Source organism: Myxine glutinosa, chromosome 14 (genome assembly GCF_964187855.1).
Source record: "Myxine glutinosa chromosome 14, kmMyxGlut1.1, whole genome shotgun sequence".
NCBI classification, from domain to species: domain Eukaryota; kingdom Metazoa; phylum Chordata; class Myxini; order Myxiniformes; family Myxinidae; genus Myxine; species Myxine glutinosa.
In genome coordinates, this window is record NC_136274.1 from 70063310 (window position 1) to 70090062 (window position 26753).

Consider the following 26753-nt stretch of genomic DNA (forward strand, 5'->3'; position numbering starts at 1 on the left):
GAGGAGTTACGTGAACAATTAAACAAGTTCGGTAAGGTCGTATCGAGGATTTCGATGGTGCCGATGCGAAATGTTTGCGATCGATTCAAACATGTCATGTCCTTCAAGAGAGTGGTGTACATGATACTGCCTGCAAATGTAAAAACGCTCAATGTCGTGTTGAGTGTGAAAATCAACGGCTTTGAATACAAAATGTATGCCTCCTCGGAGGCTATGACATGTTTCGAGTGTGGGGCTTACGGGCATGTGAGGAGTGCCTGTCCCAATGCGGTTACACCGCAGGAACGCGGAGGATTGGTGAGGAGCAACTCCTCTTCACCGCACCATGAAGGGGAGGAGGCGGATCGAGTGGTTAATCCACCCACCGCACCGACTGCAGTGAGTGAAGCGCCAGACCCGTCCCCCCCGACCGGGGGGGGGGGGGGGGGTGGGGGAGGGAGTGATAGACTTAGAACGTGAGGTGACTAACCCTGCCCCTCCACTTAAGGTGGGAATAAAAGTGGTTGAACCCTCTCTCATTTCGTCCACGGTACACGACAGTGCGGACGATACCATGGAAGTATCCGTAGTGGACACCAGGAAAAAAGGTCAGAAGCGTTCAAGTGCTGAATCCTGTGATTCCGAAGAAAAACAAAATAAGATTCAGATCGTGTCAGGCTCGCAGGACCTCCAGGGTGAGGCCTACACCGGAAACTCCTTGGCGGTAATGGAGATGGTACAGGAAGTGTGTGTACATGAGGAAGATTCGCTTGCACCACTTGCTGAGATTGAGTATGACCCGGAAAATAGTCGATCCTCTCAGGATGTGGTAAGTCCTTGTCCTGATAACCAAACTCGCTCAGACGAGTTAGCAGCTGGATCTGCTAGTGAGGAAAAAATAGATAAAGGGGAAAGTCCTTGCGACTGTGAGGATAACGTTAACCCTTCCCTGACAGATAAAAATGAAAGGGATGATGAGGTGGGGGACATACTTATAGCCACAGAGGATATGGTAAATTTGGAAGGGTCTGCAAAGAGTGCGGAGGTCCTTGACCCTGTAGAATTGCTGTTTCCAAAACTAAGTGTTCAGCAAATAGGAGGAAAAGATGCAGATCAAGATGAAGCACTTGATTCTGATGAAACCTCTTCTACTCCACTCTTTAGTGCTTCAAGTGCTCAAGAGAGTGAGGCGTGTGATGACAATACCATCACCATGGTTTCTCAAGAAAATGTTATCAAGTTCCTTGAAGAAACGTTCAGGAAAAGACATGTAAAAATCAAAGACTACTTTCCGAATCTGCATGATTTTATTTTGACTGCAAAGAACATGATTCGTGAACCTTATCAGGTTAACATGTCAGAACCTCAATTCCAGAGGCTAAGAAAATGTGTAACTCGAGCGGGCAAGGAACTTTATGAATAGTTAACAGAGTGGAGATAAAAGTAGCATCCTTAAACATCAACGGTGGTCGCAGTTGTGTGCGTCGCCTCCAGGTGTTTCAAATGTTTCAGAATGAAAAAATTGATGTGCTGATGTTACAAGAGACGCATGCAAATCAGTCTTCTGAGGTTGAGTGGCGTAATATCTTTAAAGGTTGTCACTTTTTCTCCAGTGCTTTCGTTGATGCCAAGGCTGGTGTTGCAGTAGTCTTACATCCTAGACTCCAGCCGTTGGAGATCAGATGTAGAGAAATTTGCAAGGGCCATTTACTATCTGTGGAGTTTGTCAGCGGTAACCAAAAGATTTGCACGACTAATGTATACTGCCCTAGTGCGAACTCTGCAAGAAGTGCTTTTCTTCACAAGTTAGCAGGTTTTTTAAGCACTATTGACCTGTCCATGTTGGTTTGCTTGGGGGGAGACTACAACTGTACCCTCAACCCACAACTTGATAGAAACACTCCTGAGCCTCATCCACCGAGTGCAAGGCCTTTGGCACAGCTCATTAAAAAATTTCAACTTGTGGATGTGTGGCGGGTACAGAACCCTAATATCCGGCAGTACACGTGGGTTTGTGCCGCAAGAAATCTTTTGACAATGGCTCGTTTGGATAGAATTTATGTTAACCATGATAAGGTAAATCTTGTCAAGAATTCATATATAAGGCCATCTGGTTTTTCTGATCATCACATGGTTGTTGTTGTATGTGGCCTACCTCATCACGTGTGTAGAAGTGCATATTGGACTTTCAATGTCAAACTTTTACAAAGTGAGCATTTCAAAGAAGCATTCAGAATGGTATGGAAGGAATGTGAAATGCAAAAGTTTTCCTACCTAAATTTAAGGCAATGGTGGGATTGCACAAAATCCCAAATTAAGTGTTTTTGCCAGCAATACTGTCGTTATAATACCTGTAACACACTCGGTGTGATAACTGCCTTAAAAAACGATATACTTTATTGTGAGCAGAAATCTGGAATGTCCAACGAAAATGTCCAGCAGTTGTCAGAGAAAAGAACACTACTGGCTGAAATGGTGAGAGAGCGTGCATCTGGTGCTTTCGTCCGACTGCGAATGGACAATATCCAACTTGACAAACCAAACAAAGACTTTTTCAACCTGGAAAAGACAGCCAAGACCCCTCAACAAATTCACGCTTTGCGCTCTTCTGCCGGTGCGCTTCTGTCTTCTCAAAGTGACATCAAAGATGAATTACGAAACTTTTATTCAAAGCTGTTTGCCTTGAGAACTGTGAACCAGGAAAACAGAAACGAGATGTTTGAACTGCTCCCATCTTTGTCTGAAGACCAGCGACAACAACTGGAGCCTGGCATCTCTCTCGGAGAACTTACTGTTGCTCTTAAAGGAATTCAAGATGGGAAAGCCCCTGGACTTGACGGCCTCCCAGTTCAATTTTACAAGGCCTTTTGGGACATTCTAGGCCCTACTCTACTTGACATCTTTCATGATAGCCTTGAACAAGGTGAATTGCCACTAAGTTGCCGGAGGTCAGTTTTGTGTCTCCTTCCAAAAAAAGGGAACTTGCAAGACGCCACAAATTGGCGGCCTGTGTCACTCCTAAATACGGACTATAAAATATTGTCGAAGGCGCTCGCGATACGTCTAAAGGAAGTCATCCCCCTTTTGATTGATATTGATCAGTCTTATTGTGTTCCTGAGCGTTCTATTTACGATAACATTTTTTTGGTGAGAGACTTGATCAGTCTCGGTCGTACTACATCTCATGGTTTTGGTTTGGTTCTTTTAGATCAAGAAAAAGCTTTTGACAGTGTTGACCATTCTTTTTTGTTTGCTGTACTACAGAGAGCTGGTTTTGGACAAAATTTTGTTTCCTATGTTAAGTTGTTGTATGAAAATGCATCCTGTCTGTTGAAGGTAAACAACAGCTTATGTTGCCCTTTTCCCTTTCAGCGAGGCATCCGTCAGGGCTGCCCGCTTTCAGGAATGCTATACAGTCTCTCGGTCGAACCTTTACTAGCTTTGCTCCGAAACTCAGTGGAAGGAGTCTCCTTAACAAAAAACCACAAAATGGTTACTTCAGCTTATGCGGATGACATTTGTGTTGCTGTTTCCAGCCAAAATGATGTGGGTGAGGTCTTTCGATGTCTGTCCCAGTTTGAGCTCGCCTCCACAGCAAAAGTAAATTGGAACAAAAGTGTTGCCTTATGGGTGGGCCCCAGTCCACCTTCCTCAGCTCTGCCTGTGTTACCAGGAGGAATGCAGTGGAACAAAGAGGGGTTTAAATATTTAGGGTTATTTCTCGGAGTCCAAGCATATGAACAAAAAAATTGGGAGGGTTTCTTGGAAAGAATTAAGCAGAAACTGGCTAGATGGAAACGGTTGCACCACCTTCTATCGCTTAAGGCAAGGGTGACAATAATAAATAACCTGGTGGTTCCTTTTATTTGGCATAAAGTTATCCCCCTCCAACCTCCGAGATACTTGGTCACAGGCATTCAGAGGGTTCTAACTCAGTTTTTCTGGGGAGGCCACCATTGGCTTGGACCAGACACGGTGTGCAGACCCCAAAATGCAGGCGGCCAAAGCTTGATACATGTTCCGAGTCGGATAATGGCTTTCCGCATGTGGACGATAAAGCGTTTATTGTATGGTGAGTGTGTCCCGTGGCGGCCTCTCACAAACGCTTGGCTGCAGGAAGCAGATGGGTTGAAGTATGACCGAGAGCTCTTCCTCATGGACCTGCAGCATGTCAACACGACTCTGCTCCCCAAGTTTCATCAGAGCCTTCTGAATGCCTGGCAAGTCCTTGGAATACAACGATTAGAGGTGTCCTACGATGCAAAAAAATATATGCATGAGCCATTGGTTCTGAATCCTTTATTCCCTGAAATTTCAACCTCCAGGTCATTTATGCATTGCTTCACCTGTAATGGAATAAACAGAGTGCGAGACCTGATGAAGCCTTCCCTAAATGGATGGTTATCCACCGGTTCTCTCACATCAAAAGTGGGGGTTCGGTCATCTAGAATGGTGGACAAAGTTTTGAGAGTTGTGATTAAAACTTTCAGGGAATTAAATATCGGGTGGACTGGGGCAGATGAAGTGGTGGACTCTCGTCTCTATTTCCCCGAGCTCCAAGTCACCTCAAAAAAACAACAGGGTGTCTTCTCAAAGTCAGATGGTTGCGGTGTGTTCCATGTGATGGGAAAAAAGTTATTTATGGGATATGCCAAGAGGTGCTTATACCGGGTTTCACAAAACCTTTAAAAAATCGGTGGGATGAGATCATTCTGGCTAATTCGTTCCTATCTCCAGTGTGGAAAGAGATGTATAGGTCTCCAACCTTAGGTCGAACCGGAGACTTAAATTGGAGACTAGTTCATCAGGCCCTGGTCACCAAATACTTACTTAATAAGTTTGATCCTTCTGTACTGAATGTTTGTCCTTTTTGTGAAGAGGCTGAAAATGTGACCCATGCTTTTGTGAAATGTAAGAGATTGGTACCCCTTTTTTGTTTCCTCCAACAGCTCTTTTATAAATTTCAGTTTGTTTTTTCTGTTGCAATTTTTGTGTATGGCATTGAAAGGAGCACTAAGAACAAGACAGCGGTCCCTTTCTTGAATTTTCTGTGCGGAATTGCTAAACTCGCAATATATAAAACTAGAAAGATCAAATTGAGTGGCAGAGATGAAAATGTGCTGTTTTGCTTCAAAGGAATAGTGTCGGCCCGGATAAGTTTCGGCAGTGTGAACGACGATTGTTTTACAGATGAGGTGTTGAGTTTGTTTTTGTAAATTATACTTACGCTCAATGTCCACATATACATGTTGTCGCGATCCCGGCTGTGAAATGGTTCCCAGCACGGAATACGGACGTTAATGTCCGGGCTTCAAGTAGTCCACGGAGTGGACAGAGAGAACTCAATAAACACAATTGTGTTTTAATCGGCCTTCTAGGGGTAAGGCACGATGCTTTATTGGCTCGATCACAAAAACCATAAATGGTAACAGAATGGAATACACTGCACAAAGCCTGCAGGAACTGTCGGCCCCAGAAGCTCCAAACAGGACGCAGGTAAGATCACTCGCGGCTCCAATCGACGATCTCCGGGACTCGGAGGGTAACAGGATGGAATTCACCGCACAAGGCCGGCAGGAACGGTCGGCCCGCAGCTCCAACACGAAGCAGGCAATCACTCGCGGTTCCAATCTACGAGATCCGGGAATCACTCGTTCTCTTCCGGAGTTACTCGCTCGTAAAATACCGAACTGTAATCGACCAGCCCAACTCGGCTGTCGTGAGGATTCAAGGAAAGCCCTCTTTAGATTTCCCACTCGGAGCCTTTCGAGTCGCGTCCGTTGCATAAGATGGCGACCGCGCTCTCTGACCCTCCACCAATCACGTGCCGAATCGCCTCCCGATCGCGTGAGGCTCCCCAGGAGGCCACGTCACGCGGTGGGCGGGGCACCAAATCTGGGTGAGAACAGGTGGTTTCACCGGTGGTTTCTCACAGTCCTCCCCCCCTAAGTAAAAACCCCGTCGAATAGACGGCGTTTTTAAAACCAGTATTTGTAGTAGGTGCAAATCACATGGCAAGATGATGGCGGTAATCGCTAACAGGCAATTAACGCAATTAACAATTATTAACACTTATTAACAACAATAACGCAACAACGCAACAATACAACGCAACGCAAGCGCAACAATAACGCAATTATTAACGCACAGGCAATTAACAGGCATTAACAGGTTAACAATGAACCAGTTTGGTTTTTTTTTTTTTCACACACAAATTTTAACACCATACACCACATTAATATCTACCCTACAAGAGTTACACTTCACACAAAGCACAATAGAGAGGCAAGGGGGCCAAACTCAAGTGGGGGAAGCGTTGACAGGAAGGAAACGGGCCGAGACCGAGAGCGGCGGGTACTCCTCCGGTGTCGAGAACAACAGTCATATGCGTAATGACCCCTTTCACCGCACTGGTAACATCGATCGTTCGGGTCGAAAGGCCTGCGGACCAAAGGGCGTCTGAAACGAGGCCGCCGCGACATGCCATTCGACATCTCGACGCACACACGCGATCCGCAAATTAACCTTCCATCAAGGGCTCTGACCGAATCTTCAGCATCTCGTGGCTCTTCAAACTCAACAACTGCAAATCCAGGTGGGTTTCGAGCAACCCATACGTTGCGGAGTGGTCCGTAATGTTCGAAGACCCTCCCTAGCTCGGCTTTCGCTGCTCCATTGCCCAGGTTTCCCACATATACCTTAGCATTAGCGTTCCTGCTGAATCGCGACATGGCGGGAGCGGTCCCTGAGGAGCACGGCACCTGAGGGTGGCTTGACGGGAGGCTCGGGTGGACTTCAGCTGACGCAACGTCACCGTCGGGAACTGGAGTCGAGGCGCTAGGCTCCTCGGGCCAGAGTGAAGATATGTCTGACTCCGCCACTCTCTCCGCCTGTTTACTCTGGGATCTAGTGACCCCCCCACAGGTCAGAGTCAATGACTCCTCCCTGGCCATGGCATCATTGCCAATCAGCAAGGAGACCCCGGGTATCGGGTAGTAGGGTACCACCACACAGGTCACTGGACCCTTAAAAATGTCACTCCGGACCTCGAGGAGGGCAAGGGGATACCGGCCAAGAACCCGGTCAATGCCCCGAAGGAGGGTATACTCGCCGGTATAACGCATCTGAGAGGCCGGAACTACCCCCGCCCGGAGAACACACCGTGTCGCCCCAGTATCCCGAAGGTATTGGGCCTCAAACTTCAGCATCGAATCAGGGCCACCCACTAAGGCTGTCCCTGAATAATCCTGGTACAGTGGATGAATGGAATTAGCCTCGGTGGCAGTGACCTCGGTCACCGATGCCACCGTCGTGTGCGAGGGCCCGGCGGATGAGCTCCACTGATCTCCCTCCGACTTAACAGGAGGGTTGCCTCGGTAGGCCGGACTAGCGGGATTAGAGAAGCAGCGGTTTTCACCGTGCCCCACGCGTTTGCAGAAATCGCACCAGGGCCCTGCCCTGGTCTGCGGCTCGCGACCGCCACCAGTGGAGGGCATCGGAGAACCCCTCCCCTCGATCCAGCCGCCGGGCAGACGGGGGGCGGTCTTGATCGCAGACTCCTCCGTCTTACGACGCGACTGCGTGACTTGCAGCATTTTGCACGCCAAAACATGTTTATCAATAAGGTTGACGCAGTCTGCCAAGGAAACAGTGTCTTTGTCGACAAGAAACAATGCTAAGTCAGGCGGAAGCTGTTGATCGATACGGTAACGCACCAGGAGTTCCGCAACCGCTTGAGGTAACTCAACCTTGCTCCCCTTGAACCATCTCTGCAGCTGTTCCAACAAGGCCCGTGAATGTTCCTCATAGGTTTGACTGGACTCACGAGTCCAGCTGAAAAAATTTCTCCTATAAATACATGCGGACACCGCATAGGCGTTCAAAATCTCGGCCTTCAATGCCCTGTATTTGTTTGCGTCCTCGGTTGCCATCCTCGCATATACCTCCCTCGCCTTCTCAGATAGATGGCTCACAAGATGGCCGACCCACAAGCTCTCATCAATGCCACCGGCAGCCAACAACTTCTCCGCCATCTCCAGATACGCTTCTGGCTTCGTGTCTCCCGTCCAGTCCGGCAAACGAACATGAACAGTTTCCGGGACTCTTGCAGCAGACCCCTCTGCCCGCGGTCGTTCAGTCAACATTCGCAACTCATGCTCTCTGACGTGTTCAGCTTCTGCTGCTGCCTCTGCTGCTGCCGCACGCTCTCTCTCTCTCTCACGCTCTCTCTCTGCTGCCGCATGCTCTCTCTCTGCTGCCGCAGCACGCTCTGCTGCTGCCGCAGCACGCTCTGCCTCTGCTGCTGCCGCACGCTCTCTCTCTCTCTCTCACGCTCTCTCTCTGCTGCCGCATGCTCTCTCTCTGCTGCCGCAGCACGCTCTCTCTCTCTCTCACGCTCTCTCTCTGCTGCCGCATGCTCTCTCTCTGCTGCTGCACGCTCTCCCTCTGCTGCCGCAGCACGCTCTGCCTCTGCCCTGTCATTCTCCCTGTTATACATGTCAAGTTGTTGAACCGGAGTCAGCCCGGTCCAGAAAGGCGAACGCATGCATTTAGTCATGATGGAATCGCTTCCTAACATATCGGGTTTAGTGACTGGGTCAAGGCTGATTGCGTCGCTCGCATCGCCACCCACGCGACTGTCAACATGATCAGGTTGAACTCTCACTTCTCTGGTCGACATAGCTTGGCTACGAGTTATCATAAGACAAGGCACAAAACACAATGCTCAAACACAACGCTCTGTTGGGGAAATACGACACGAACTACACAATATCACCACCGCACATCAAATTGCCAATGAGAAAAATACCACGTACAAATACTCACGTTTTTTGTTTTTTTTGTCGGTTGTTTGGAGGGATCCGAAGCTATTCACTTATTCGGCAGTGAAGCACCACCCAAGACAGCGTCCCACGGCGAGAAGGCTCCTCCAAGACGGCGCCCGCTGGCGAGAAGGCTCCTCCACGACGGCGTCCGCTGGTGAGAAGGCTCCTCCAAGACGGCGTCCGCTGGTGAGCAGATGCAAGGAAGATGCAGATGCAGAATTCCCGTCTCAATTCGAATGTCTCTTACTTGAATGATCCCGGACGAGCCCCCATTTGTCGCGATCCCGGCTGTGAAATGGTTCCCAGCACGGAATACGGACGTTAATGTCCGGGCTTCAAGTAGTCCACGGAGTGGACAGAGAGAACTCAATAAACACAATTGTGTTTTAATCGGCCTTCTAGGGGTAAGGCACGATGCTTTATTGGCTCGATCACAAAAACCATAAATGGTAACAGAATGGAATACACTGCACAAAGCCTGCAGGAACTGTCGGCCCCAGAAGCTCCAAACAGGACGCAGGTAAGATCACTCGCGGCTCCAATCGACGATCTCCGGGACTCGGAGGGTAACAGGATGGAATTCACCGCACAAGGCCGGCAGGAACGGTCGGCCCGCAGCTCCAACACGAAGCAGGCAATCACTCGCGGTTCCAATCTACGAGATCCGGGAATCACTCGTTCTCTTCCGGAGTTACTCGCTCGTAAAATACCGAACTGTAATCGACCAGCCCAACTCGGCTGTCGTGAGGATTCAAGGAAAGCCCTCTTTAGATTTCCCACTCGGAGCCTTTCGAGTCGCGTCCGTTGCATAAGATGGCGACCGCGCTCCCTGACCCTCCACCAATCACGTGCCGAATCGCCTCCCGATCGCGTGAGGCTCCCCAGGAGGCCACGTCACGCGGTGGGCGGGGCACCAAATCTGGGTGAGAACAGGTGGTTTCACCGGTGGTTTCTCACAATGTATATACATTCTTTTTGCTTGTACAACTTTCTTTTTCTTGTAAAAATTTTGCGGTGTTCTTCCATGTGTGTTTTGATACTTTTATAATAAAAGCACATAAAAGTCTCTCTCTCCAACTCTCTCTCTCTCCAACTCTCCCTCTCTCCAACTCTCCCTCTCTCCAACCCTCTGTCTCTCCAACTCTCTCTCTCTCCAACTCTCCCTCTCTCCAACTCTCTCTCTCTCTCCAACTCTCTCTCTCTCCAACTCTCTCTCTCTCCAACTCTCTCCCTCTCTCCAACACAGCTCGTGCACTGTAGTATGTACCACCTCAACATGAAAGTATTGTAAAAATTGTTTTTTTGCATCAGCAAGTTGTAAGGAAGCAGATTAATTTACAACATAAAATATAATGTTCGAAAGTCCGAAATTTACAAGAATCGGTACGTTGCCTACCTGGTCAGCCCCAAACGGCGTGATGTTTGGCTTGAGTGCGGACACACTCAAAGCAATGACAACCAGGCAGCCATAGACCACAGACGAGCAACGTGCACCGGCGTCATTGCTCGATGCGATCAAAGTCCCATTGTGCATGGGTGGAGGCATTGTCGAAGGCCCGCACAAGACGTTGGACGTGGCCGAGTTCAACATCATGGGCAGCCACATGGCACCGAGGAGGTAGAAGAGGAGGCTGAGCATGATGGTATTAAAACGGCCCAGAAGGGCATCGGCAAGCCACCCTCCAACAGGTGAAAATAGGTACATCATTCCCATAAACAAGAGCTGCGTTTCAATGGCTTGTACAGCTTGCCACTTGAGTACATCATTGAGAAAAAGTACTAAGTTGCCCGAAATACCATAAAAGGCCAATCGCTCCAGGGTTTCAGCCAACAGAACTGTGGCACAGGCAAGCTTGCGACCTTGGAAACCAACCAGCGTCTTGGAGTACCTCCGAGTGAGCAGCGGAATGCAGTCGTCGTCCATTTTATTGTCCGTGTCAGAAAGTCTGGATCAGGCAGAAGGTCCTCTCGTGCATTAAGTGGAACCCAACAAAAAACTCCACATAACGGCTTGGCAAAAGCACCAGGAAGCAATGAGGACTTCTGCTTTTGCCAATGACTTTAACAGCGAGTGGGCCATTCCAAGAAGCACGAGGGAACTCAGGACAGGAGGCTTGTGATGCTGTTGCTGTCCACAGTGCAAGTTCCTGTTTAAGAGCCTGAGTTACATTTTGAAAGTTCTTCCTCATTTGCTGTTACTTTTCCGATTACAGTCCGATGAATACAGTATATATACCATCGTTTAAAATCTCATTAATATGATTATAAATTAATGCAATTTCAAACCATGCTCAATATTATGTATACAGATGAAATTACAGCTGGCAGCTCCTTTTCCATTACGAAACACGATTGTTCAGAGCAGAACAGGAAACTGACAGGTCGTCAATTATTGTGATGGAAAAACTTTCACGTATTTTATCACGCAATTCCTGCCGATATGTTGAGCCTGCTAGTAATTCGGTCATTAGGGCTGACAGCATATGAGATTACATGGGTCAGTAGCTACAGCATATAAATAGAAGAAAGGGGGGGAAAAAAAACTTTCTTTGCCCTACCCTAACTCTGAGTTATTCATTCTCTCTTTCATTAATTGTCATGCAAGCAGTAAATAGTAATTACGAAATAGTAATGTTCTATCCTTCACATAGACTGCACTTACCATTCCTACTTCCTCTCGCATTCCCTGGCCTCCATCTCACATATTCCCACTCACACTGCCTTTGTGTTCCTGTTACCCTTCCTCTTTTAAAGTTCCTGTTACCTGTCTTTTAAGGTTTTTTTTTTCTTTGATACAATATGACTACCAGACCACGTGAGCAATGACATCATAAATTAACATTCTCCAATATAATTGTTGCATAAATCATGCTCAAGAAATCCCAAACTGATTGAACTAAGTGTTGTCCCTGTCGAATTATGACATCACAATGAAGGCACCGATTACATCATCATTAACATACACGACATGGCCAAAAGTATGCGGACACCCCCTTCTAATTAGTGGATTCGGCTATTTCAGCCACACCCATTGCTGACAGGTATATATAATCAAGCACACAGCCATGCAATCTCCATAGACAAACATTGGCAGGAGAATTGAGCCATACTGAAGAGCTCAGTGACTTTCAACGTGGCACCGCCATCGGATTCCACCTTTCCAACAAGTCAGTTCATTAAATTTCTGCCCTGCTGGAGCTGCCCCGGTCAACTGTAAGTGCTGTTATCGTCTAGGAGCAACAACAGCTCAGCCACGAAGTGGTAGGCCACACAAGCTCACAGAATGGGACCACTGAGTGCTGAAGCGCATAGAGCGCAAAAATCGTCTTTCCTCGGTTTCATCACTCATTACCAAGTTCCAAACTGCCCGTTGGAAGCAACGTCAGCAGAACAAATATTCGGCGGCGGCTTCATGAAATGGGTTTCCATGGCCGAGCAGCCGCACACAAGCCTAAGTTTACCATGCGCAATGCCAATTGTCGGTGAGAGTGGTGTAAGGCTCCCCACCATTGGACTCTGGAGCAGTGGAAACGCGTTCTCTGGAGTGATGAATCACAATTCACCATCTGGCAGTCCGACGGACAAATTTGGGTTTCACAGATGCCAGGAGAACGCTACCTGCCCGAATGCATAGTGCCAACTGTAAAGTTTGGTGTTGGAGGAATAATGGTCTGGAGCTGTTTCCATGGTTCTGGCTCGGCCCCTTAGTTCCAGTGAAGGGAAATTAGAGGGGTCAATATATGGTTGAACCCCAAAAAAATTGATACAAAAGGTTTTCCAATGGATTCTGGTACCAATGGGCATGCTAAATAACATACTAAAAATCTAGTAACATCGGACTTCCGGAAAGGGGTCATTTTCAAGATGGCGTCCAAGATGGCTGCCGGGAGCTTAAAATGGCCATATCTCAATTATTATTCAACCTAGAAAGGTGCTTTTGGTGTCTAACCCTAGGTTTTAGGGCCCAAGGCATCCAATTGAATCAATAAAATTACCATCAGTTAATTATTTATTGACAAGTCCAAGATGGCATCCCAAGGTGACATCCTGATCCACTAAAATGGCTCTGTCGAATAGTAGTCATCCTAGAGAGATTTTTTCAGTGTGTATACCTAGGTTTAAGGCACCCAGGAAATCATCAAAATTACTTAAATAAGCACAAAGTAATCAGGTAATCCAGTAAGCCAGGTTTACCAGCCCATTAGACATTTGTTGTCTTATACAGTTAGGCGCTATTCATCGTCATCCTCCGACTCACCAATTAATGAACCAAGTGTGTGTTGGGATGGTGATGAATTGGAAAGTGGGGGGGAGTGGAGGCATCTCTTCTACACACCACTACACTGATTGGAGAAGATACTGATCTCCTTGTCTTACTCCTTTACTATGCGCAGGGAGACAGTAAGAGCCTTTATTTCAGATCAGACAAGTCCAAAGCTGATGGCAGTTTTAAAGTGTATGACATCAACCGTCTAAAATAAATCCTCGGACATGACATGTGTTCTCAGTTGATATTCATCGATGCCATGACTGGTTGTGACACGACTTCTCGGATTTTTGGTGTTGGCAAAAAGACTGCTTTCCAGAAGCTTGTAAAAGGAGACCCTGTCCTTCGGTCTTGTGCCAACACATTCACCATCCCAAACCAGACCACAGAGGTGATCGATGACCTTGGATGCCGAGTAATGGCTATCCTCTTTGGTGGCAAGTGCAAAGATTCCCTTGCAACAATGCGATATAACACCTTCAGCAAGAAGGTTGTCTCTGCTTCGTCTTTTGTAACACCCGAACGTCTGCCCCCAACTGAATCTGCTACCAAACTTCACTGTCGTAGAGCGTACTACCAGATCATGGTGTGGATGGGAAAAGAAGAGGGTATGGATGCCATGAAATGGGGGTGGAGCCTGCAGGATAATCAGTTCGTCCCACTTATGTCAAGAATGAACGCTGCTCCAGACAGTCTCTTGAAGGTCATTCATTGTAACTGCTCCACTGCCTGCAAGACACTCCGCTGCTCTTGTAGACGATATGGACTACCATGTACTACTGCCTGTGGACCGTGCCAACTTGAAGAATGTGACAATCCACATAACAAGTTTCTTCCAGATGAGTCGGAGGATGACGATGAATAGCGACTAACTGTATAAGACAACAAATGCCTAATGGGCTGGTAAACCTGGCTTACTGGATTACCTGATTACTTTGTGCTTATTTAAGTAATTTTGATGATTTCCTGGGTGCCTTAAACCTAGGTATACACACTGAAAAAATCTCTCTAGGTTGACTACTATTCGACAGAGCCATTTTAGTGGATCAGGATGTCACCTTGGGATGCCATCTTGGACTTGTCAATAAATAATTAACTGATGGTAATTTTATTGATTCAATTGGATTCCTTGGGCCCTAAAACCTAGGGTTAGACACCAAAACCACCTTTCTAGGTTGAATAATAATTGAGATATGGCCATTTTAAGCTCCCGGCGGCCATCCTGGACGCCATCTTGAAAATGACCCCTTTCCGGAAGTCAGATGTTGCTAGATTTTTAGTATGTTATTTATCATGCCCAATGGTACCAGAATCCATTGAAAAACCTATTGTATCAATTTGTTTGGGGTTAGGTGAGGTTTTTTTCGTATATTGACCCTACTAAATCTTAACGCCACAGCATAAAATGACGTTCTAGACGATTGTGTGCTTCCAACTTTGTAGTAACAGTTTGGGGAAGGCCCTTTCCTGTTTCAGCATGACAATGCCCCCATGCAAAAAGCGAAGTCCATACAGAAATGGTTTGTCAAAATCGGTGTGGAAGAACTTGACTGGTCTGCACAGAGCCCCGACCTCACTAATTAATGCTCTTGTGGCTGAATGGAAGCAAATCCCCACAGCAATGTTCCACCATCTAGTGGAAAGCCTTCCCAGAAGAGTGGAGGCTGTTTTTAGCAGCAACGGGGGGGACCAACTCCATATTAATGCCCATGATTTTGAAATGAGATATGTGATGTTTGCATGTCCACATACTTTTGGTCAGGTAGTGTATCTTATTCCCCATGGGGTGGAACTTAACAATGAGCTATGCTTCAATTTTTTTTTGTCCGGGCAACAATTTTTTGTCCGGGCGATATCTCAGCCATCCTTTGAGCTAGGAAACTGAAATTTAGGCACAATAGTGAGGAGCACAGGCAAAAACGTTATTTTTTATTTTAAGATTAATCAATTAATTACTTCATTATGATCGATTTATTAATTACTTATTTATTTTCTTTCTCATATGGCAATATCTCAGGCACTTTTTGAGAAAGGAAACTGATGTTGGGACAAGACATTGACCAAATGATTCGGCTATAAATGCTATTTTTGATTTATTGATTAATCAATGAATCAATTGTTTAATTTTTCAATTAATTACTTAATTCATTAATTAATTTTCAAAAAGTTACTGCTTCGGATGAAACAGTGGTGGTTCAGGTATACCATAAGCAAATTCATTCAGAAATTAATTATTTTATGATTATTTATTTATTTTAATTACACAATCAAACAGTTAATCAAATATTGTACACCGCTCCCTCCCAATTCCATCTCCATGTGCTACACGGCGCCTCGGCAATGTCACGCTGGACTATATGTTATTAGGTCATCTCCCCAAGGGATTAACCTATAAAATGGGTCGTGATGTCCGGATGTCTTTTCGTCTGGTCGTCCGTCCATCCGTTAACGTTTTGATATTTTTTGCTGCTCCTCCCTTATCACCTGGCTGATTGTTCTGAATCCTGACACATGAATACAAGGCAGTAGCCTGCACAATTGCTCGGGTTTCGATTTATCGATTTCGGATATGGGGGCTTCCAAAGGGGGGGGGGGGGGCTCAAATCATGCAAATCAAGCTCAAAACGTCTAAATACAGATCATCATATAAACTGTGAATAATTTTTTACTCACTTGGCGAAGCTTAGACTGTGTTATTTTGCCCCGGTTTGATCGTTTGTGCAGTTACACCCCCCAGTGCTGCCATGTCACTTCCTGGAAGTCGCCATCATCGTACATATTCCAAGATGGCCGCCAGAAATGTCGTGCTAAACACCGGCATGTATACTCTATTGTACTGTATACTGTATATATTGATATGGCTGTGCCACTGATGCAGTGCCCTCTGCTGGTTAGCGTTATATATTTGTCCATGGTGCCGGCGATAGATCACCTACTCTAAGCGAAGGACACCGTTGGATATTTATTGTCCACCAATGAATGTCGGAAGACGGGACGTTCCTTTACCCCTGCCTGTAAGTGTAAAACACCACGATAACATTTACAGTTTTAATAACCTGGCCGGGATTCGAACCCAGACTTTAGTGAGCTTTGAGGTGAGTGTGCGTACCTGCGGCGAATCATGTCAGCCCTTTCACTCAGTGAAATGAAGTCTCTAGCTGTGCGATGAGGTAATCTTCCTGATGATGGAGCATCTACAGTCTACACGGAAGGGAGGCGGATTTATTACCTCCACCACCCAAGGTGGATGAAGGTTATGTGTTCACCCCTGTCTGTCTGTCTGTTTGTTACTTGTGAAAATCGAAGATTTTTCAAGTATATTGGTTTAAAAAAAAAATTCACAAGTATGTCCATCACTCCGGTTTGTGTGTGTGTTTGTTTGTGTGTGTGTGTGTTTGTGTGTGTGTGTTTGTTTGCGTGTTTGTGTGTTTGTGTCTGTCCGCTCACTTATACTTGCCTACAGGTCACAATTTTAAACCGATCTTCACGAAACTTCACCAAATGGTAGAGTTCGTGGTCCGACAAATTTGTATATATATATTTGAGGTCAAAAGGTCAAAAGGTCAACATAGGCCAAAGGTCAACCACTTTTTTCAAATCTCTAAAATCCTCAATTTTCATCCGATTGACTTGAAATTTGAAAAGGATTTTCATATCAGGTTAGTGAAACCAACCAACAACTATTTTTGAGGTCAACGTAGGCCAAAAGGTCAACATAGGCCGAATTTCTAAAATTGTCAATTTTCATCCGATTAACTTAAACTTTGAAGACGATTTGCATGTCAGGTCACTGAATTCAATCACGAATTATTTTTGAGGTCAAAAGGATGCTTTTCCGAGTGCCATTCTACTTTGTCCTGTTTTGCCAAGTGTCGCTCCATGAGTGAATTTTCATTTGTCTGTCCGCTCACTTATACTTGCGTACAGGTCACAATTTTAAACCAGTCTTCACGAAACTTCACCAAATGGTAGAGTTCGTGGTCCGAAAAAAATCCTGCATATTTTTGAGGTCAAAAGGTCAAAAGTTCAACATAAGCCAAAGGTCAACCACTTTTTAAATTTCTAAAATCCTCAATTTTCATACAATTAACTTGAAATTTGAAGAGGACTTGCATATCTGGTCACTGAATTCAACCACCAAGTATTTTTGAGGTCAACATAGGCTAAAAGGTCAACATAGGCCGAATTTATAAAATCCTCAATTTTCATCTGATTGACTTGATATTTGAAGAGGATTTGCATACCAGGTCACTGAATTCAACCCCCAACTCTTTTTGAGGTCAGCATCGGCCAAAAGGTCAACATAGTCCAGTTTCTAAAATCCTCAATTTTTATCCGATTAACTTAATTTTAAGAGGATTTTCATATCTGGACACTGAATTCAACCACCAAGTATTTTTGAGGTCAACATAGGCCAAATTTCTAAAATCCTCAATTTTCATCCCATTATCTTGAAATTTGAAGAGGATTTGCATATCTGGTCACTAAATTCAACAACCAAGTATTTTTGAGGTCAACATAGGCCAAATTTCTAAAATCCTCAATTTTCATCCCATTAACTTGAAATTTTAAGAGGATTTGCAAACCAGGTCACTGAATTCAACCACCAATTATTTTTGAGGTCATCATAGGCCAACAACTTATTTTAGGGATTTCGCAAGTACTGTGCTATGCACGACATATTTCGTTTCTTTGTCTGTCTGTGAACAAGATATCTCAAAAAGTTGTGGACGGATTTGGACGAAATTTGGCACAGAGGTAGCGTATGTGACAACGACGAAATGAATAGATTTTGGGGACGATCCGGATCCGGCTCGTATAATTTTAAAGTGATTCTTCACAATTGGGCGATAGGGCCAAAAACGATATATTGCAGGAGATCTCAAAAAGTTTTGGACGGATTTTAACGAAACCTGGTGAACAGGTTGTGTGTGTGAGAAGGACGAATCGATTCGATTTTGTTGAAGATCTGAATATGGATTCGGATACGATAATTATTTAATTTTTAAATGATTCTTCACCATTGAGAGATACTGATAGGGCTAAAAACGATATATAGCAAGATATCTCAAAAAGTTATGGACGTATTTGGACTAAACTTGGTGGACGAGTTGATTCGGTGACAAGAACAAGCCGATTAGATTTTGGTTTAGGTCCGAATCCAGATCCGGCCTATCAGTGGATACAAAACATAAACTATTCAGCCAGGTGGAGGTGTGTGCTCGACCGAGTGCCCTTCTAGTTTAATCTGTTGTTGCTTGTTGGTGTAAAGCATGAATAATGGGGCCGATGGAATGGACTCCTCCTCCGTCACTGTTATTCCTTGTTATATTGCCTAGTCCTTCATACAATGTTTGTTATCCATAGCAGTATAGTTAACAACAAAATTATTCGTAACCTTAACTTGTGTTAAGGCAATTTGGTAGTTTGTGTACATTAACATATAAACAATTAATTTGACTTATTAATATCATTTCAACTGAAAGAAACAATAATTATTTGTTTTTACTTTTTAGCCAAATAATGTAAATGGTGTTTCTTCAATCAGTCCTTTTGTGTTAAGCTTGTTGTGCTGTGATTCGAGCACGTTTTGTAACCACTCGAACATGCGAGTACTGCTCCTCGTACCCTCAGCACCGTCTTCGGGAAACGCCACGAGTGCCGAACGTATCAGGTGCGTATATCGAGAACGCGTCCCGTGCGCCGCCATCTCGGTCTCACACAGGAAGTCCTTGGGCGGGGGACGCTGCGAGTGGCGATCAGTGCGTCTCTCCGCCGACTTTCACTCGACACGTGCTTTAAAAAAAAAACATCCTTCACGGTGACGTGCTTTAGTTTTTGTCGTATAAATGAAGAAAAAAATAACTAAACTGGCAGAAGGACTCATGAGTGACCTGCGATGAGGAACCCTTTCCCCCTCTCCCTCCCATCTTTCCCTTCTCCATGTCCCCTCCCCTCTCTCCCTTGCCCACGTCCCCTCCCCTCTCCTCTCCCTGAAACTGAAATGTATTTTGCCCTGCATCACATGCATTATTTTTCGTTATATAGGGTGGGAGGGGGTCCACAACCAACTCCCCTCCCCCCTCCCCCCAACACCAAAGGAATGGAGCAGGTGACTCCATTCTGCCCCACACGCTACCATGATTCTGGCCCTCTAACCATTATTCTGGCCCTCTAACCATGATTCTGGTCCTCTACCATGATTCTGACCCTCTACCATGATTCTGATCCTCTACCATGATTCTGGCCCTCTACCATGATTCTGGCCCTCTACCATGATTCTGACCCTCTACCATGATTCTGGCCCTCTACCATGATTCTGGCCCTCTACCATGATTCTGGCCCTCTACCATGATTCTGACCCTCTACCATGATTCTGGCCCTCTACCATGATTCTGGCCCTCTACCATGATTCTGGCCCTCTACCATGATTCTGACCCTCTACCATGATTCTGGCCCTCTACCATGATTCTGACCCTCTACCATGATTCTGGCCCTCTACCATGATTCTGGCCCTCTACCATGATTCTGGCCCTCTACCATGATTCTGGTCCTCTACCATGATTCTGGCCCTCTACCATGATTCTGGCCCTCTACCATGATTCTGATCCTCTACCATGATTCTGACCCTCTACCATGATTCTGGCCCGCTACCATGATTCTGACCCTCTACCATGATTCTGGCCCTCTACCATGATTCTGGCCCTCTACCATGATTCTGGCCCTCTACCATGATTCTGGCCCTCTACCATGATTCTGGCCCTCTACCATGATTCTGACCCTCTACCATGATTCTGACCCTCTACCATGATTCTGGCCCTCTACCATGATTCTGACCCTCTACCATGATTCTGGCCCTCTACCATGAATCTGGCCCTCTACCATGATTCTGGCCTGCTACCATGATTCTGGCCTGCTACCATGATTCTGGCCCTCTACCATGATTCTGGCCCTCTTCCATGATTCTGGCCCTCTACCATGATTCTGACCCTCTACCATGATTCTGACCCTCTACCATGATTCTGACCCTCTACCATGATTCTGACCCTCTACCATGATTCTGACCCGCTACCATGATTCTGACCCTCTACCATGATTCTGACCCTCTACCATGATATATATATCTGTATATATAAAAAATTCAGCTCGTGCAAGAAGATGACACGTTTTCAAATCTTACCGCAAGCCTTGATTTGAGGAAATAAAAGGATGTACAACCTTGAGACAAGGATAGATGTGTAATAAAAATTGGCATGTAGGTTCTACCTCGCCTGGTGTTGGCTTACCGGTTAGGGTGCTGGCTTGGGATCCTAGGACCCTGAGTTAATATCCCGGTCGATCGCTAAATTAACACCAGGGGGGTTGACTCAGCCTGTCATCTTTCCGAGGTCGGCAAATTGAGTACCAGCTTGCTGGGATGAATGTGCCGGTGTGTACCCCGGCTTAGAATAGGTACACTGTATCCCTGCGTGTGATAAGAGGCGACTAAAGGTTGGCGTCAGGAAGGGCACCCGGCCATAAAAACACTGCCTCAAACAGCGAACCATGATTGTCATGGGGCCCGCAAGGCTAACCCCCCGATCTAGCAGGGAAAATGGCCTTAAAAAGGGAATTTTTTAATGGAGGTTCAACCTGGATATTGTGATATATTCGTCAAATCTCCACCATTGATTTCCAGTGCCCATCAGCTTTCGACTCGTCCACGTGCTGGCTGGAGATGCGATTTCACATGGAGTTTAAACTTTTCCATGATCATCTACTCTGGGGTGTGGATTCCTGATGAAATGATAATATACTACAAACTGTTGTCCTGGTACTTTACAGCCAGGGATCTTGCATCATACTATTCTTGCCCATCAGATCAATTTTTTTATACGAGGTCTGGAAATATGGAAGATGGAGGTGGCAGAGGGTAAAAAGGCAGCAAACTGGCACGGAGACAATGGGACAAACTACGCAAGGGAATTCATTTAACAAGAAAGAGAGGAAGAGAGAAGGAAACACTGAAGCCAGCAATTAAGAGGGTTAGGTTAGGAACGGTTAATGGGGTAATGTAAATCATGGATTGGGAGTTGTTCTGAATCGTGGACTGAATCTCTTCCAGTGGCTGAGCATGGACATAGGTGGGTTCGTTTGTGGACATCATTCCGGAGTGAGCATGGACATAGGTGGGTTCGTTTGTAGACATAATTCCGGAGTGAGCATGGACATAGGTGGGTTCGTTTGTGGACATCATTCCGGAGTGAGCATGGACATAGGTGGGTTCGTTTGTGGACATCATTCCGGAGTGAGCATGGACATAGGTGGGTTCGTTTGTAGACATCATTCCGGAGTGAGCATGGACATAGGTGGGTTCGTTTGTGGACATCATTCCGGAGTGAGCATGGACATAGGTGGGTTCGTTTGTAGACATCATTCCGGAGTGAGCATGGACATAGGTGGGTTCGTTTGTAGACATCATTCCGGAGTGAGCATGGACATAGGTGGGTTCGTTTGTGGACATCAATTCCGGAGTGAGCATGGACATAGGTGGGTTCGTTTGTGGACATCATTCCGGAGTGAGCATGGACATAGGTGGGTTCGTTTGTGGACATCATTCCGGAGTGAGCATGGACATAGGTGGGTTCGTTTGTGGACATCATTCCGGAGTGATAAGGTGAGACAGATTTTCTCGGATTAATGGATATATTCCATATATCAGACCAGCATCTAATCAATTCCACATCCGCAGAGAGTGACGCAGCTGCTGTCTATATGGCAGTGGGATAGGGTATTGTATGACACAATGTGGAAGAGTCTGCAAAAAGAAATAGAAGGTTTCCCAGAGTATCAGAGAGATCATTTAAGTAGGTGAGGATCAAGACTAGGCCCAAAACACTGCTTTGGGGAACTCCATTCTCCACTGGGAGAGGGAAGGAGAGATTCCATTGATGGTTCAATACGTTCATTACTTGAATGGAGGAAGTCAGAAATCCAGGAATGAAGGCGGAAGGTCTCTTTGTCTGCCACATGCGGAGTGTTTTGCAAGTAAAGCAGGATATACCAGACTGTCCAATGCCCGAGATATGTCCAAGGAAGTGGTCCTTCTCTTCCTTGAGGTTTTGGGCTTCCAACCGTTGCTGATGGAGGAGCAATAGCTTGTCAGAAATTGACCGGAACTGAAACTAAACTGCTGGTCAAAGATCAGGGTGTTTGAATACGGGAAAGACTTGTCATCAGTGGCAATGCCATTTGTTTATCCATGGCTGACAATCACTTATTCATATTAACACGACTCAACGTTGGGATGTCATTTCTGTCCAGAGAGTCCTTGTATGAATCAACAGCTCTCACTTCCTTGCTGACACACTTCAGTTGTGAAAAGGACAAAATAATTTGCTTGGCAATGCCGATGAAACGTGCGGGCATAGTAATTCACTCCGTATGCAATGCATATTTGTTCTTGCCTGTTGAGCCTGCTCGGACGTGCACTTTGGGTATCGGAACACCTGCTTGCACCTGAGTATCAATTTTTTTTTTGAATTTTATATTTTGACTATGAATCGGACACGAACCTGCAGTTTAGCAGTACTTTGGCTCTGAGTTTGGCAGATTGTACTGAATCTCGTCCCGAGCGTGCTTGCGCGCAGAGGAGTAGGGTAATTGTTTCACTCTGTCTGTCTTTCTGTCAGTCAAACAAAATTGAAAATTATTTCAAACAGCAAACTTACTGTTTTTAAGGATGTGTTGAAGGACACAAACAAGAGGCACTGTTAACTAACGGAGCGTGTTAAATAAGGTGGTGTAAAAGACACTGCATCAATGGCGATAAACTTCCGCAATTAATTTTTCCATACGACCTTTCTATTTAATACAGCTTTTAAAACATTTATTTTATTTCAATTGAATTATATATTTGAACTCCAGAACATGAATCACCTTCTTGTCACTTCAAAAAATCCTCCAGTTTAGCAGTACTTGAACAAAATATGATGCCATTTTACACCATTTGGACCAATCAGATTTGCCGCTGGCGCTCTCAGTAGTAGGGAATTTCGAGATTGAGACAAAATTGCGTCTCATAGGAAATACCGGTATAGATCGTGCTCGGAATCGCAACGCAGGAGTTTAAAAGACGCTTCCCATGTCGTTTTCCTCACGACTGCATGGGGTCAGGTGTTCCATAAACTCTTTTTTTTAAATCTCCCTTTGGACTTCGTCTGAAATGGGGGCTTATAGATTGGGTCTGTGTGCGTGTGTGACCATATATCGGATATGCATTCACCGATTTTGTTCATACTTGGTACAAAGACAAAACGTGTCTATACATATGCATATAATTTTGTTTCACGATACAATCAAAGATGGCCGACTGGCGGCCATTTTGGTTGTTAAAAACCCGATGTTCCAACCATCCTCAACCATTTCTCGGACATGCATTTACCGGTGTTGTTCAAACTTGGCACACAGATAATGATTGATATGTTACATATTTGCATCATTCTCTTTCAAAATCACATCCAACATAACAGACTGGCAGCCATTTTGTTGCGTAAACGTGTCCCTAACCATTTAATGGCATGCATGGACCGATTTTGTTCAATCTTGGATCAAAGACAATACATGAGAGTATACAGTATATATATATATATATACAGAAGATTTTGTTTTGTCATCCGACCAAGATATGGCCGACTGACGGCCTGAACCTCCGCACAGCAAAATTGCTAAAACCACGGCGGGGGCTATGACATTTTTTTTGGTCTTTGTCTTCGTCTTCTTGTTTTGCAAGAAGTACCGCAGTGTTTGCACTTTCTGATTTCAGACACGTGTCCACATTCTTATCATTCACCATCAATGTTTTAAGTGTTGGCACATACAGAACAAAACATGAATTGTTGATCTCCCAAAGATGTTCATTATTGTGAAGGATAGAAAGTAAATGCAGAATGGACAGTGTGACACAACCATGGGTCATAGCCTGAGAGCCAAGACAGTTTCAACTGAAATTAGGTAGCTCAAAGCTTAGGCATGGCTAGCTGAGGTATGGGTGAGTGATTTTACACCTGTGTTGTGATTGTGATATCCGTTACAGGGTCTCGTTAAAGGGTGAATGTTCTGGCAGTGTTAATTCACTACTTGCCCTACAACTCCCTTCATCTTTAAAAATATAAAGAAGCGATACCCTGGAATCTGGTGATGTCCCCATGCCCCCCCCCCCTCCTCCCAATAAAATGAAGGAAATAAACTAACAAATAAAGTTAATAGGGTTAGGATAAAACACAGGCCTGATGTGCCAAATGGCCCGCTCCTTGTGGCCAGGTTCCCATGGCCCCCATGTGGCCAGGTTCCTTGTAAAAAATGTTTCTGTGAGACTTGTTCCTTATTGGCACTATAGGGTCGTTAATCGGCCACAATTTGTTTCTGATTTAATTGTACCAGAAGTCATCTCATTGCCGAAGGTCACAGCTGCCTTTTCCTGCAAAATGACGAGTTATCCACCCAAGGGCATATCCGTACCTTTCTTGAGGCCAATGGGATTTCGGCTGTGATTGGTGTACATCTGCACAAGGTTGGACGTTTGTTGCAAGGTAAGTGGAAAAAATACCTACTCTGTACCCAGAATACCACTCTTAAAAATAGTTTGGACATTAATTGGGAATGATGTATAACCAGTGTGGCAGCGACATTCAAGTGTAAGGTGTGCACAGAGGGGGCTGCAGATGGAGGAAATGTTGAGTTGGATCTTGGAGACGGCGTGAAGCTGGAAGGTGTGAAAACATTTTGCTACCTCGGAGACATGCTGAATGGAGAAGGTGGATCAGACTCGGCAACGGTTGCTAGAGTGAGGTGTGCATGGAAGAAGTTTCGGGAACTGAGTGGCGTGCTGACGAGGAGGGGAGTGTCGTTGAAGCTGAAGGGAAAGGTGTGTGCTGACGAGGAGGGGAGTGTCGTTGAAGCTGAAGGGAAAGGTGTATGCTGCCTGTGTGAGAAGTGTTATGATTTATGGGAGCGAGACATGGGTAATGAACGTAGAGCAGCAACGAAGGCTGGAAAGGGTGGAAATGCGAATGGTTCGGTGGATGTGTGGAGTATCGTTGAGAGAGAGGAAGACAAATGATGAATTGTGAAAGATGATGGGAATAGAGCCTGTGATTGATGCTGTGAAGAGAAACAGGTTGAGATGGTTTGGTCATGTGTTGAGGAAGGATGAAAGTGACTGGTTGAGAAGAGTGATGGAAATGAATGCAGAAGGAAGTCGAGGACGGGGAAGACCGAGAAAGACTTGGCTAAAGATGGTTGAAGAAGAAATGCGAGCAAGGGGGTTAACAAGGGGAGATGTAGAAAATAGGGCAAAATGGAGAATATTGTCATGGGTATTGCAACTTTCGCCCGCAAGGCTAACCCCCGCTATCCTCTTGGTAAGCCGTGATGTGACGCGGTGCGTTACGTCACGGCTTACCAAGAGGATAACAACAAGACAGGAAGTCTAACAGCGGCGAAGCCGGGCTTGTAAAATATTATAAACCATAAACATGTTATTAGCTTTTTTAACAGTCGCTAATGCCGTTTGTAACATTAAACAAAGAAATTTGGAGGAATCCCGACATCTGTGAGGTACGTTTTACTTACAGAACTGAGCGAAGATCGACTGTGATCAATATACCCCACTCAGCTCTTAGTCTGCAAGTTCGTCTCTTGTCGTAATGTGTCCTGTTCTTGTCATAACCATTTCCCTTTGCACCTTTATGTCTACGGACCTTTCTGTGCCACTTTCCCCCGCTCACCCCATGACATTGTGCTCATCCTTGAACCTCGATGCCCGGATAAAAGTTTTATTCCACGTTGAAGATCTAATTATCCTTTGGTTTTGAGTGGTAGTCCGTGAAGCGAGTCCTCCGACTCCTCTGGAAGAAACTAGTTATGTGGATTGTCACATTCTTCTTTAGCATGCCCAATGGTACCAGAATCCATTGAAAAACCTTTTGTATCAATTTTTTTGGGGTTCAACCATATATTGACCCCTCTATACTTTTCGGTATCCACGAGACTCCAGAAATTTGTGACAGATTGCCTTAAGTTTCAACTGAATGTCATTTTGAAGGCTGATAATATGGATTTTGTTTATGCATACATGTACCAAATAATATACTTATTCCTTTTGAGATGAAAATAAATTGTTTGTCAGATTTTTCAGTCCCCCCCCTCCCCAATATAAAATAGTCTGTCCCTTGCCATAACCTCTCAAGCTTTGTACAAACCTTTGTCTGTAATGATCACTGAATACTGTGGACTGGAGTCACAGATGGCAGTGGTGTAGACACATTACACTCTTATCTCCAATCTGAAACACACACTTGGTTCATTAGCTGGTGAGTCGGAGGATGACGATGAATAGCGACTAACTGTATAAGACAACAAATGCCTAATGGGCTGGTAAACATGGCTTACTGGATTACCTGATTACTTTGTGCTTATTTAAGTAATTTTGATGATTTCCTGGGTGCCTTAAACCTAGGTATACACACTGAAAATATCTCTCTAGGTTGACTACTATTCGACAGAGCCATTTTAGTGGATCAGGATGTCACCTTGGGATGCCATCTTGGACTTGTCAATAAATAATTAACTGATGGTAATTTTATTGATTCAATTGGATTCCGTGGGCCATAAAACCTAGGCTAGACACCAAAACCACCTTT

The 26753-nt window shown here is 45.3% G+C and overlaps 2 protein-coding genes across 4 annotated transcripts in view; one reads left to right on the forward strand and one right to left on the reverse strand.

Annotated features, from left to right (window-relative positions):
• The window catches only part of LOC137439880 (solute carrier family 15 member 4), a 132717-nt gene extending 121792 nt beyond the window's left edge, over positions 1–10925 (reverse strand). Inside the window, exon 1 of the mRNA XM_068136078.2 lies at positions 10201–10925. Within this exon, the coding sequence (XP_067992179.2) occupies positions 10201–10728 (528 nt within the window). The 5' untranslated portion in view covers positions 10729–10925. The remainder of the gene's footprint in view (positions 1–10200) is intronic.
• Positions 10926–18572: 7647 nt separating this feature from the next.
• GLT1D1 (glycosyltransferase 1 domain containing 1) overlaps positions 18573–26753 on the forward strand; it is an 86223-nt gene continuing 78042 nt past the window's right edge. Inside the window, exons 1-2 of one of the 3 annotated variants that reach the window (XM_068136086.2) lie at positions 18573–18745; positions 24493–24641. In XM_068136086.2, coding sequence (XP_067992187.2) covers positions 18678–18745; positions 24493–24641 — 217 coding nt within the window. In that variant the 5' untranslated portion in view covers positions 18573–18677. The remainder of the gene's footprint in view (positions 18746–24492; positions 24642–26753) is intronic. The other 2 variants (XM_078768486.1, XM_078768485.1) reach the window with 2 other exon arrangements.